Source organism: Prinia subflava (genome assembly GCF_021018805.1).
Source record: "Prinia subflava isolate CZ2003 ecotype Zambia chromosome W unlocalized genomic scaffold, Cam_Psub_1.2 scaffold_2cwr_NEW, whole genome shotgun sequence".
In the NCBI taxonomy this organism is placed as follows: domain Eukaryota; kingdom Metazoa; phylum Chordata; class Aves; order Passeriformes; family Cisticolidae; genus Prinia; species Prinia subflava.
Window position 1 is genome coordinate 3,945,025 of NW_026960607.1, and position 14,699 is coordinate 3,959,723.

At 43.0% G+C, this 14,699-nt stretch overlaps 1 protein-coding gene across 1 annotated transcript in view; it reads right to left on the bottom strand.

The window, feature by feature from the left end:
- The window catches only part of CPE (carboxypeptidase E), a 75,576-nt gene extending 62,536 nt beyond the window's left edge, over positions 1–13,040 (bottom strand). The window contains 3 exon segments of the mRNA XM_063424238.1: positions 12,427–12,717; positions 12,720–12,920; positions 12,923–13,040. Coding sequence (XP_063280308.1) covers positions 12,427–12,717; positions 12,720–12,920; positions 12,923–13,025 — 595 coding nt within the window. The 5' untranslated portion in view covers positions 13,026–13,040.
- Between the last annotated feature and the right edge of the window lie 1,659 nt (positions 13,041–14,699).

The window sequence follows — 14,699 nt, forward strand, 5'->3', positions numbered from 1 at the left end:
TACCCTGGACGTGCTGTGAGAGTGGTAAAACGCATGGGAGGCTGCAAGACATGACAAGGTAATGCTGGAAGGCTGCTCAGGGGTAACAGCAGCAAACAGCTCTGTGGCAGTAACATCTGTACCACCATGAGGTGAGTCTTGGGGTGAACTGCACCCAAAACTGCACCCAAGCTTTGTTCCAGAGAGAACTGAATGACAGTGTTAAAAACAAGCAAACAAAACAGGGAGCAAACTGACTTGCAAACTAGGAATTGGGGGTTGGGAGTGGGCTGGGAATACAAGTTATTTGGCTTTCTTCCCGTGCCCCATATTCATTTTGTTAAAACAGAACTAAGCTGTAAAAACATTAAGCATCAAATATAATAATTCTAAAGCTATTTGAAGGAGTGAGGACATCCACAGCTATGTATTTCTTGGGTCCTGCACTTGAAGCAAAATTATATGAAGAATTTGTTTTGGCACCTCTGGGAATACACAAGACAGAGCGTAAGACTTGATTAGCATAGCTAGTTTGATAACCAAGATGCCATGGCAGGAACAAACAGAACTGTGAAAATTACAGGAGATGGGATTACACCTGCTTACGGGAAGAGAGAAGATTCAATCAACTTCTGCAAGCAAAGAATTGTTGTAAAATGCATGAGTTTTCTGTGTGATTTTTAACCTGATTATTGTAGTAGAAATTATTAACCTGTCTGAAATAGCATATGAGCTTTTGGGAAACCTGAGTAAAATCGAATTCTGATCACCAAATCAGTCTTCCTGTCTCTCATCAATCACCAATAGGCACCAAAGTCAGAGCTCCAGAATAAAAGCTTAAAACCTAAAGATTTGTGGAACAGACCCCATGCCCTTGTTTCACTTTATTATTGTATTACACACTTCACACTGATATCCAAGAAATATCAATCACATCAATACCTGAGGACAAGTGTTACACTGCTGCAGAACACTGTTAGAAATGCTTTCCATCAGTAGTTTCAGAACATTGGTAAGCTGAGAATGTAAAATGCCTGTCAAGCTTACAGATAATTATCGAGACTTGACTTCCATCCAGTTTTAAGTCTATCCAGGAGCACAAAGCCTCCAGCTAGTTTTCCTTCTAGCCACTTTCCTTACCATGCCCAGCCTACAGAAAAACCTCCACACTGGAACTCAGACAGGAATATTTTCTGGCTCTTATCTGGTCACTCTTTAACTATTCATCTCTGGGGGAAAAGTCCTGAGAATAATTCAGTATCATGATAATAATTATCAAAGAACAAACCAGTGAAAATTTATAAGCATCTGAGGCATGTCAGCACTGTCATATAAGCTCCTTTGGAAGATAACTCCCACTCAAGAGTGGTATTAAGGAAAGCAGATGAAGACTCATTGGTATAAACAGAGCAAAGATAAGGTTTATCTTAGTCTTTACAAACTATCTTTCTTATCAAATCCTTTGCTAAAAAATACATTTTCAAAGCTATATAGTCAAACTAAAAGAAAATATTTTTTCTTCAAATCATGGACTCTGAAGTAAGCTAAAGGGACTCTGGTTAGACCTTAATTTCTTCATTTAACACTGCAACATTACAACATACTTTGCCTTAATATACAGTATGATCTTTTGTTGGTTCAAGGTGGTGGAGCTGTAGTTCCCAAGCAGCTTTGCAGCTGAAAAGGCCTATTTTTGAAAAAAATGGGGCCGCCTTCACATTCACACCTGAAAAAACATGCAAAAGTGTGTATTTGTGCAGAGAATATTTAAAATATGTGCTGACTGAGCATAAAGCAAACTTCTGAAATTCCTCATGCTGCTTCCCAAAGCCCCACTTCATCTCTGTACGAGCTGTGATTTTTCAGAATATTTTTGTGCACAAGACAGCTTTTCAAAGACCCTGTAACTCTTGTAGCTTGTCTTACAAACATAAATCAAACCATGTCGGCCAACTCCTTCTGTAACAGAACTGCACCTTTAAATACCACTAATGCCAGATGGTCTCAGTATATAAAGCAGCATGAGACAACATATTAATGCTACTCAAACGAGCAACTTGTGCTAGCAGCAGACCAATGAAAGAAGTCTCCGGCTGCTAAGCCCGTCTCCATGGCAACATCTATTTCAGACAATTCTTCAATTTTCAAGTCAGATGAGCTTCTTGGCTCCTAAACTTCTCTATTCAGGAGGTGTTCCATTGTCAAGTACTTTTTCATCTTGTATTGGCTACTGTTATAATACAGATTTTATTTTAATCAGCTGCTTCATGGAGTATCAAGGAACAGATGCTCCCCTATTTCTGTTTATTTACAGGCTTTTCCACTAAAGATTTGTACTGAAAGACTTTCACTGAAGGTTAGCAGTATTTATTTTGACTATGGATTTGTTCCCTTAACTGCAACACGTGGAAACCTCACAAATATTGATGTCTCTGTTGTGACTCTCCCTATCAGCACCGGAAGGAAAGGAATTGGTTCATTCTTCATATTTATCTGCTATGAAGGCAGATTTTTAAACAAAACAAAAAGCTGTGTATCCACAGCAGGCAAATACAGAGAGAAATTCTTGATGACTCCTCACCATATGTCCATTAGCATAGCTAATGCAACACAAATATTTGGGCTACTTGCTACTAGGAAAAATCTGACAGGAAGCAGGTAGGAACTGCCTCTTAAAGGCAGATCAAATGCTGAACCACATGCTATCTCTCAAGTACCTCTACACCGGGCACATGGCACAGTCACATGTAAACCTAGCATGGAAGCTGAGAGCCTAGGCACAGAGAGGAGAATCTGACACAGGGAGAGGGTGTTCTTACCCAAAACCACAAAAAGTTCCCAGCAGCGCCAGGAAAGCAGCCAGCCATCCTTTACCACAAAACAGCTTTTCCTCTCTATGAAACAACTTCTTACAATGGCAATGTTTAAAATGTAAGCGTGTGAAAGCCCAGCTCCCAGGCCCACAGCTTTTTTTTCCTCTCCATCTCTCTATGTACTGATGTCACCAAAGATAAGGAAGACATTTCATCCAAAACAGCATAAACTTGGGCCACTCATTTTTTTAAGTGCAGGCTGTTACAAAATCAGTCACATTTAACTTTCTTTTTTAGGGTACACATGCAAGTTGGCTTAAACACTTAGGATTTTTAATTATCAGTATTTATTTATAAGCCTCCTGCTTAAATTCAGATGTACAGCTCCCACTGACTTCAGTTTGATTTGTGGATGCTCAGCAGCTGGGTGGGAGGAAAAGTTTGAGCATGGTCTAGTCTTACCAGGTGAAGATCTGACATGGAGAGTCAGCTTACCATAGTCACAAGGCTTCCTTTGAAGTACCATTTTTCAGGTGTGTAAAAAGTGTCTATGTCTTAGACTCACCCCAATTTTGCTTATAGTTCTGAACTGTGCTTTTGTGCAATAAGCCAAAATGCTACCAAAACTGCAAAATATTTGGTTTAGCACAGGGAAAAAAGGTTCATTTTGAATGATCAATGTGCAAGGAATGCACCACTCATAACACTGATGGACAACAATGTGTAACTGAAGGACAGTGATGCTGAGTTTGAGGGACCCAAAAATAAAATTCAAATAAATGTTTTGCAGCTAGAAATGTCAGGAGATGAGCATGTGGTAATTCACACATGTATTATCCAGATATCTTTAATGTGATGGTACAGGAAAAACAACTATGCAGAAAGTTTTAACCTTAGAAATGTCTCACTGTCCTTTCACTTTGTATCTTTGAACTCTTAGTTGTATTTCTCATAGCAAAATACTGTATGATTTCTCTTTTGTTTGGAGAACTAATATGACAAACATCTGGGCCATACTTTCTAGACACCTACCAGATCATTAGACTAGCAAGGATGTCTTTGCCAAGAGAACAGTTCAATAAACTTTGGCCTGATGTTCCCCCCATCAAATAACTCTCTTCATTTGGCTTTAAGGCAAATCCATACTAAAGCATAAGTACTCAAAATGGCATTCGGGTTGTTCTTGCTTTGGCAGGCTCTGCAGCCAGAACAGTATCTTTGATCATAAATCAGGCAGCTCACACTCCATGGCCATGTGCAGCACCATGCAAAGAACAGCTGTCTCCATGGGACTTGATTTGCAAGCAAACAAGGATGTGAGGTTTTGCTCATAATTCAGTATGAACAACTCCCAGGAAGCAGCTACTAGTTTATGCACTTATAAATGTCTCACTTTGGAAATTAATTAAAAATAAATGTTTACTGCCTTTGAACTGCCAGCCACAGGTTTATGATTCAAGATTCTCTCTTACCTGGCCATTGTAGGTACACAGACATATCACTAACACACAGCTTCATATTGGCCCAAACCTCTCAGCCCTTTGATAATACCTGCTGTGACAGGAAGATGCGACCAATGCCAATTCAGCTAGCACAGCACTGGCACCTGGCAGGAAACCTCCATTTCAAATGGAAGGGCACCATGGACCAAGACCTCACTTTTAGTCTAGTGTCCTTTTCCCCAGCAGTGCCCCTGAAAGCAGCAAGAGAAGCAGCAACTTCATTACCAGGGGCAGCTGTTGCACCTTGGCACGTACAGTCATTTCTTCACAGTATGGCAGAACTTTCATTCCAAAATCCAAAACCCCAGCACCTGAAGCTGGGGCTAGCTCAGTTTCAGCACTGTTGCTCTGCAGAGCTCCTAACCCACTCCCACACCACCAGCTTTCACCCTTATCCTGAGATGATACGAGCTGATGTATGGCAGACAAAAAGAGCTCAATTTCCTGTCCCACAGCAGATCATACCTACCTACTCTGATAGCATTTTACTCATAAGGATTTTTTTCCCAACCTTTTTACTATATAGACCCTTGATGTCTTCATTTAGCCCCAGCATACTAGAAAATGACGTCAATATATAACATCCCATTCCCACTGAATTAATTGAATGCTGGCTTTTCATGTGCGCCTTATTCCAAAATGAAGTTTACACCCTTTACTCTGCTCCTGGTAACCCTAGCAATCATTTCAATTACCTTACCCAGAAACCTTAAAGTACATACTGGGGTTTTCACTTTTCTTTGATTCCACAAAATTTTAAGAGAATTGAGTTACTAGTCTTCACAGTTGAATTCCCAATTCAATTGGAGGGGGAAAAAAACCCCAAGAAAACAAAACAGCAAGACTCTATGGTAATACATGCATGAGACTTTTGCTTAAAAAGAAAATGTAGACCAAAAAAAGATGTGACATGATGTTTTTGTTTTGTTTTTCTCTTGGGAGGAACATGAATTCAAATAGGTATGAAGACTTAATAAAATAAATTAATCTGCTGAAAAAAGCTCAGACAGGGTTCATAAACTGTATGTTTTGCAAAAATAGCACATAAAGCACAACAAGGTACATTAGAGGATGATACAAGAAGGCTGGGATTCACCAGATATTAATCATAAGCTCTTGCACACATTCCTAAGTCAGAAGCCTACCCGATGTTAGCTCCTCTTACAGTCAGTAGAGAAAACAGCCAAGAGGTGTTCCTGCTGACCAGGAAAAGGGAGATTACAGCATGAATATGCATGCCCAGTATGTAGGCTTCTAAATCACATGTCATCTTTGAAAACAGAAGTTCGATGTAATGAACACAAAACTAATTCCAAACAAGTTTAAATACTAAATTATCAGTTGAGTCTAGCAGCAACTCCACTGTTACAACCAAAAATTTGTGTTTATTCTGAAATCGGAAGACCTCTCTTTTGTTTTTCACCCTCCATGTAATTTAAAGGCTTGAGATATTGATTACTAAATTACAGAGTAATAAAGTTTCTCCTGAAAAAAAAATTTTAAAATATTTTAATAACGAGGTCACTTTTGATGAATCACACAACTACAACTTACTGGCTTTAAAATTCACGTCACAAAATCTCGGGAAATACCTATGCTTTATAGACCTCTCACAACTTCTCTGGAGTTTGCATTATCGTCACCCTAATAAATCACTTTAAGCCAAGACAATGACAAAACAGGCCCCCCTCCTGTTTTCTTTGGGAACTGTTAAGGCATTCCTGAAGGTGTGGGAGGTGATGACAACTCTTCTCTTTAAAAGAAATTAATCAACTCTTTCAAAAGGAGTGGGATTGTGAGAAGCAGTCAGGGTCAGATCCACAAACCCTGAATATTCTGCATACTCAGACTCATTTTAAACCTGAAAAGTAGAACAACTGCCTTCTGTAGTCATGTTTATTCTAAACGATTACAGACCTTTTTACTCCAGCTTGTTTACCATTTGTGTTATTCCAGTAAATAAAAGATAAACTGCTGAGAGGCAGTAGCTGGGATTCACTGTGTTTCCGCAGGTAGCACACAGCCTCTATTAGCCCTTTTTCAAACGTTCTAACAAAAGGTACATCTTTAAATGCCTCAGTCAGTGAAGCGATTTGGAGTGAGAGCATTGTACCTCCCGAGAACGCTGCAGACTGCCTAACCACACTTCCTAGGATTTTCCATTTACTTCAATGGGAACGTGAATGGCATTAACAACTAGCTGCGAGAGTGATATGTAAACAAACGTGTCTGCCTCTCCTTGATTTGCACCAGTTCTGTGAAACATTTTTCCCTTTGTATTCTACACCTCTATTTTTAGCTGAATATGAGAACTGAGATAGGATGAAATCAGAACTATTAAGGAAACATTATTTAAGAAATATAAAATCAAGGAAGAAAAATCTAAAAGTCTAAAAAATTCACTCAGGACGTACATGCAGCCATCTTCATGCTGCTCCAGAGCCCTCTTGAGACCTGCACAGTCTGTGAAGGACATTGAACATCCCACTCTGAATGCAGGCAGCATTAAAATCGCCCTGCCAGAAACTACCCCAGGCCAAATTCTGGCTGGGTAACTTCAGGGGGATATCCTAACCGGCACAAAAACCCATAAGGGCTTTTGCTGGAAAGGTAATTACAGCTTCTCAGCCTTCTGTAGAATGCAGGAGGTACAGCCTGCCCCAGATCTGCACTCCCAGCAGGCAAGTCAGTAGCATATCCCTGACAGTGTTTGATGAGAATGCCAGAACATCCTCACAAGCTCTGAAAGAAAATCTGTTCCCTGAGGCACAAAGGAAAGAAAAATTCCAAATGCAGAAGGCTATATGAGGAGTAAGTTCAACCATGTTTTACTCTGCATTTTCGATCCATCCCTATAGAGACACCAGCAGCTGCCCTGCTCCCACTCATCTGGTGCTGCAGGTGCCCAGAGACAGCAGCTCACCTTTAAAGAGGATTGCAAACCTAAGCCGGGAGAGCAGCTAAACCACAGCTGACAGAAAGGGTGAAAGCACAACAGGGTCAGCACAGCATTTCCTGTATTCCTGATACAGTGTTCTGCTGACAACGACCTATTTACAGCCCCAACCTTTATGCAGTGCAGCTGGATGAGTATGAAGAAAGCGCATGCACATTTACCAGCAACCAGCCCTGTGCCCTTCAACATCTCCCTTCAAAAAGGGAACACCATATGAGTGGCCCTTGATAAAAACTGGTGTTTGCTTAAAGCTCGAGTACACAAATTAGGCTTGCTCTCTAATATCTAGATTTAATAACAAGCTCTTGCCATATGCAATTTGTATTGATGCTTTGCAAATATGGGAAAGATCAACAGGTCCAATGAAAGAGCTCTTAAGATTTTTATGTGCAGATTTGGAGTGCAAGGAAAAGAAAGATTTAGAAAACGAAGTGCAATTAACTGTAGATAATGAGGTTAGAACAGCTGTATCTGATGACATCACTATAACCAAGAGACGAGCTGTGTGCTCTCTGACATCACCAGCGATACAACACCCTGCCACCAACCCCAGCACCGCACCCACTCATCTGAAGCAGGGCAGCCCATAACACTCACGGGTGACACCCAGTGGTCTCCCCACTCAGGCTGCCACCTACAGCAGCACAGCTGATCCCTGCCCGTGCTGGGCTGAAACCTCAGCAGCTGCCTACACGTTTGCTCCTTTGTCTTCCTGCTCTCTCTTTTGAAAAAGAGCACTTGCTCATGGTTCTCTTAAATGGCTGCAGAGTAAATTAGATTACAATAAATCAAGAAACATTTTAAAATGGGTTTTGTGCAACAGTGACGAAGACATCATGAGAAACAATTTTTCTTCCTGTAAGTTCATCAGTTTTACTTATTGCAACTTCTTACCACTGAAAGTACCAGCTGGCATGGCTGGTGCCACAGCTGAATGCAGGAGCACTTCACTGACAATAAAAACCTGTTTGTATTAGCAGACAGATCTTGGATTTCTCCATTCATCAATATAGAGCCATGATTTTCACTTCTCTCTTAGTCACCCTCTAATTTTTTTTTTTCCAGCAGGAAATGGTTCTAGCACTGCATGGCTGGGATGTGAGAAACTCAGAGCCTCACATCTGGGGGCTTTGGAGGGGCTAGTACAGGAGCTGCAATTTGGGAAGCCAAGAAGCTTATTTAGGCTCAGTGCCAGCAGTGACTGACCCAACTCATTTCCTCACCCTGCCAAGTGGAGTCTTTGATAAATTGATGGGTCCAAGGATTATTGTAGCTGAGTTGCACCTCATAAAATTGACTGAAGTCACACTCACAGGGCCCTGCAGATGTTCCAAGTCACAGCTGCACTACTCAATTCACACACCGTGTGCTCCTGCCTAACCACTTCATGATGCTTGGTTGTTTGAAACTGCAAACTATGTCATTTTTTAGAAAATCAGTTGTCTCATTCAACTACAAATTAACCATTTCCTTCTATTTGAAGTATTTTTAAAGATGCTTGTGGGGAAAAGGATGAACAATAAAATCATTAACATTCTGTTCAACAGAGCAACAGACATCCACAATAACAGCCTATTTCCTCTCTCAAGAGTAGTTGGTATTCTCCTGCATGTGAACTAAGGCAAAGTGTTGCTTAGTTTGTCCCAGGAAAAAACAAAAAGAAAAAAAATCTGTGCTTTACTGTCAAATGTCCTTTTTTCTCCTGGTCCACCATCAGCTTCCCACAATCTCTTTCTCCTCATTTTATCTGACCTTGCCATCCACTGCCTTCTGTCAACTTTGCCAATTTTTGGTGAGCACAGTGAGAAAATTGTATTTTTTCACATAATCAAAGCTACTCCAAAACATTTTGATTGTCTCCAGTCTGTGTTCATGCAACACCTTCTACACAACCACCAACACAGTCTCATTCAAGTCTCTCTCCACCTTCACTGCCTTTTCCTCAGCGACTCAAAGTGAGGTTTTCTGCCTTGGTATAAAACTTGATAAAGTTCAAATGCCTTCATTTCCAGGTTGTGCTTTTCCTTATTCAAGGGCTTCTTTTCCATCAGTGATTGCAGGCTCTAATCCCCCATACAAGTGCAGTATCAGCCTAAAGAACCTGTTGCCACAATAAACGCCCAAACATCTAAAAAACCACAAAAAAACCCACCACAAAATGCACAAAATTACAAATATTAGCCCAAACTTTGCTTGGCATGCAGCACAGATGAAGCACAAGTGGTGTGGAGTACAAGTTTGCAGAAAGGCAGCACACTCTCCAAGTGTTTACTGCAGCATCAGAAACTTTAGGCAGTCTCATGCTTCTGGCATTTATCATGTCCCTGGAAAGAGCTTGGTGAAGGCTCAGCTCACAGCACCCGAGTGACTAATTTGGGTTTCCAAGACTTGCAAAGACACTTGGTATGATTGTGCAAGAAACCAGACTAGCTCATATGAAGTCATCCTGACTTGCAATGCAGTATCAGTCCTTTAAGAAAATCCTCCTAATGAATATTTACCCCAGGAAAAAACAAAGACTATGATTTGTTCCAGTTTTGTCATTCACTGAGGATTTTTTCCAGTTGCCTTGGAGGTCTAAAGCACATTTCTGAAGTTTTCCTATTTCTCTCAAGCAATTTTTTTCAACCATTGCACATAGATTACAAATTAATTTTCAAAAATAGCTGACACTCTTAAATTGAAGTTGATTTATTTGCTTGCATACGATCAAATGCATTCACACGAGGCTACACAGCCATGCAATACATGTGATTATGCAATGGTTGCATGTATATGCAGTATTTGATTTACTCAGTACAAAGCCTCTTTACTCAGTACAGAGTCTTTACAGATGCTCTGCTGACACTTTCCTGATCTATTTTGTCATCAACTTGCTCACTAAGTGAACACAAACGTTTTGTTTTGTTTCACAGCTGTTCACTAGATGATTCAGGTATCACCCCTGTGTACTCATCAGCTTTCTAGAAGCATGAGCTCTCTATAGACTATAAATCTGTGAGCCACAGCATATATTTTGTTCATACTTCCCTATATTTAAAAAATAAATCCTGTGACACTCAGGATATCTTGCAGGAATAGATTATGTTCAGAACTTAGAACTTTTTGGCTGTCTGGGAAAAATGAAAAGTAACTATATGTATGTATATATGTGTGTCTTTGATTCCATCATTTTTTAATAGTAGTAGATGATGATAAATCAGATTCTGATCCTGCAAGATTTACCACACAAAATATCCTTATTCTGGTGGTTGCCCTGGCAATCAAGCATGGATGCTCAGAGTGAGCAGGGTTCCTCCTTCAGGTATGAGCAGAATCACACTTCCTGCCAAGGCTGTTGCAAGGCTCCACCTCTTTTACTCACAGCTTAAAAAAGCTCCCATAGAAAAATAAACAGTGCTACCTTTTACTACACAGTAGAAGAAAGGGCACATTTTTAAGAAGAAAACACCTCTAATGCAACCATTGGCACAATATATAGGTGCTTAATCTCTGTAATAAGGAAGCAGGGGCGGTATCAATGCTTTTACAATTCTTTCTAAGAACTGCAAGGGTAACTATGCATGAGGTCTGTCTTGCTGCCCTTCCCCAAAAGATCCTGAGTTTCTCCCATGTGCCACTGCAGAGAGGAGTAGCTCTCCATGTTTTGAGAAATGTTCAGAACCTCAGTGAAAGTGAGGATTGAAATAAAACAATTAATTTGCTCTGGTTCAAACCCTGGTTAATCCCCTTCAAAACCCAGCATTTTTAGCATCCACCACTAAAGATTGCCAGAACTCATCACATTCCCTGACATGTGATTGGGACATTGCAACATGTGGCATTTTTATTTATAGGGCTCCCTTAGTAAGGGGCCGAGCATGTTCCAGGAAATGTTTGACACTGTCTATAGCTTGTATGTGGATGCAGTCCATAGGAATTTTTCTTTTTTGCAGTTTGTTATTCAAATACTGCTGGATTCCCTTTAGCTTAGGCTCAGTGACAAACCCTTTCTCACACTACTGACACCAAGAGAAGTGTGTCTCCGGGAAGAGGCATAGCCCCATCTCAGACTGCACAGTGTGCTGCTCTTTTTCTCCTTTCAGCTGGCTTGACACAGTCACATAAATCTTGGGAGTCATAGCGACTATTCCCTGGCAAAATCCCAGTAATAACTGTTAACCTTCTAGTGTGCAAATGACACAGCAGCAACAGATTCATTCTTAGCTTCAGGGTCCTCACCCCCTCTTATCAAGATGGCAACACACCACAAAGAAATTTTTTAAATTGCACTGCATTCCCTACATTCTTCATTCCAAGACAATGTTTTCCTACCCTGCCTTCCTCTTACATCCCCCTTATGTGCAATATCCTATGACCTCCAAGCTCTATCTGTAGCATCAACATTAAGTCTCTTGTGGATACAAAGCAAGGTTATAGTCAGGTCATAAAGCAGAATACTAAGCACTAATTGTATTGGCCAAATCCCCGGAAAGCCACAGAAGCCACACCTCCACCTAAAAGTCACGGACTTCCAGACCTGTGCTGTAACCCAGTGAGGGAAATGTGAGGACATGACTGCAGGAGGCTGATGGCTGGGCCAAAGGTACTGAGCAGCTTTCACGGATAAGCCCTATCACAGACATTAGCGACACCATCGATTCCAAAAGCGGAAACAATGAAATAGACACAATCGTAGGTGTCACACAAGCGCACGCCATCAACCATATTGCCTCTGATAAAGATGTCCCAAACTCCAAACACACGCAACCAGGGATCCCGAGGCACCCGTGCCGGCGCCCCCAGCGTGCCGCGGTGGGTGACATGCCCGGGGACAGCCTGCCCGCCACACGCCGCTGCCCGGGCTCGCTCCTGCCTCACGCCGCTGCCCGGGCGCTGCGGTTCGTGCGGGGAAGGGCGGCCAGCGCCTGCCCTGCCAGTGAACCCGCGCCGGGCAGTTTTTGGGGAATCCAGGCGTTTCTTGCAGCAACGGGCGCTAAATGCGCCGGCAGCGGCACCAAGGCGCCCGGCGCCGCTGCGGGAGGTGGCTGACAGCCGTGCCGGTGCCGGTGCCGGTGCCGGTGCCGGTGCCGGTGCCGGTGCCGGTGCCGGTGCCGGTGCCGGTGCCGCAGGGCCGGGCCCGCCGCCCATACCTGCACAGGTGCGGCAGCGCCGGCCGCGGGCAGCGCCCCCTTACCGGGCTCGTGCTCGCCGGGGCGGTCCGAGATCTCGATGACCAGGAGCTCCCGGCCCTCGGCGCTGCGCCCCACCGTGTAGATCCTGCTGATGGCGGGGCACTGCAGCCACACGGCCACCAGCGCCTCCCGCAGCTCGGCGTAGCGGTGGTACTCGAAGGAGATGCCCTCCTCGGCGCTCAGCCGCCGCCGCCGGCTGGCGGCCCCCGGCGCCGGCTCCGCCGCGGCCCCGCAGGCAGCGAGCACCGCGCACAGCGCCAGCAGCAGCAGCACCCGCGCCGCCATCCCGGCCGCTGCCGCTCCGCCAGCGCCGGCAGCACCCAGCGCGCGAGGGAGGGAAGCAGGGAGCGGGAGGGAGCCGGGGAGCGGCGGGGCGGGGCGGGAGCGGCCGCTCCGCCCCGATCCGCGCCCCGAACGCTCCCGCGGAGGGCGGGCGCCGCGGCCGCACGATGCGGGCGAGACCCGCTCAAGCTGTCATCCACCGGCTGCGAAAAACCCGCTGCGAGCATCTGGGTGCACGTTTTCCGCACCGCCTCGTCGTTTTATGCGGTCCCGGCGGGTTAACCCGCTGCCACAAACGCAAATTAACAGGGTGCTCCATGAATGATTCAGTGCTATTGCAGGGCAACACAAATGCATTTGATTGACAGGGGGAGCTATAAACCGTCATCTGTGAAGTCGCTTTGCTCCTCGTTTATAAGGCGTCCTTGCTGCATCCCTGTAAAAGGGTAAAGCAAGACTTGGTTTCTGATACTGACAGTACTTGGAGAGCACGCCCCAGTCTGTTCAAAGCAAATGCTCGTGTGAAGAACCATACACCATATATTAATAAATCAGTTTCTTCTAGACGGCAGATACTACAGGACTTCTGAAGCCGTGCTCTTTTCAACTTGTCTTCATAGGCATAGCTGTTTAGGTTATGTTGAAACAGCCTGTAAAGGACGAGTTCTAAAAGCAAAAGACTAAATGCTAAAGAGCAACTTCCATTTTGGGTTGTTGATTTGGGCTTCAGGGTTTTGTTTGGGGTTTTTTGTTTGTTTGTTTGTCTTTTTGGTTTTTTGTTGTTGTTGTTGTTGCTTGCTTGACTTTTTTTTTAAGGACACAAAGACTCGATGGAAAATGTTGAAAGGTTCAAAATTTTGAAAAGTGCACATCCAATTCATCCTTCTACAAAGAGAATTTTGTAGAAAATAATTTAATGTATGTTTATTCTGATCTTCTAATTTAAAAGGGTGAGCCTGTATAACACCTCCGTCTATCACCAATTAATACTGAATCAATTTTCCAGAAGATTTTTTAATAATCTTTGCTGATATTGTGGATATTTTCCTAAATTGTGGGTGTCTACTTCAAATAAGGTGATAATGGACACAATGTCTTCTAGAAGAATGTTTTCACTGATCTTTGGTGATGTACCAGCCCAGAAAGTGATCCAGCATCTGAAACACAGACCTGAATGTACAACTACTATACATAAATACTTCAATATCTGTCTCTATTTACCTACACTTGTTACCTTCCAGGGCCCTGAATATCAGTCCTGAATTATTTGATGTTTTTCTTCATAGCAAGAACCAAAGTTCAGTCCTTCCAGTTCTTACCATCTTTCAAAGCCAACTGGGTTCAGAAGCTGCCCTGCCCAGTTTAACTTCAGACTTACAAGTAGGCAACTATATGCAAAGACACCTTTGGAGCACTTTTTGGAGCCTTCAACTCTTCATTCTTACTGCTAGAAAACTGTTGGAGATGCCCGTCATAGCATGTCCCATTAGCTCTCAGGTTATCACAACACTGATTTGTGTTAAGTGTTTTGCAAGACTCCTTGATATGGCGTTTTCTCTGACCAAGATCACTGTTTGAATTTAGGATCACAAAAGGGCTCTCTCTCTGACTTCTCCTCTTCCTAACAGCATTAATTGGACTACGTTAAAAAATTTTGTTTATGACATCACACTGCTTTAGAACTATGTGCTACACATGCAGCCCTCTCAGTGCTCCAAATGGAACTGCAAGTAACTAACATTCAAAAGATTCACATTCTTTAGCAGTATTGGCTACACTGATCACAGGCTAAGTATTCCTTGCTTTCTTCATCACTTTTCCTTGCACTCAGTATACAAAATAAACAAATCTTCTGATGCTGATTATGATAGTGGAGGGTTAAAAAAAATTCTGTATAAGTTAACCACGGGTAGTTGAGGGGGGGGAAGGTAGAAGATGCACAATCTGAACTTGACGCAGCCTGGCGTTGGAACAAACGTCAGCTTCTGCAACC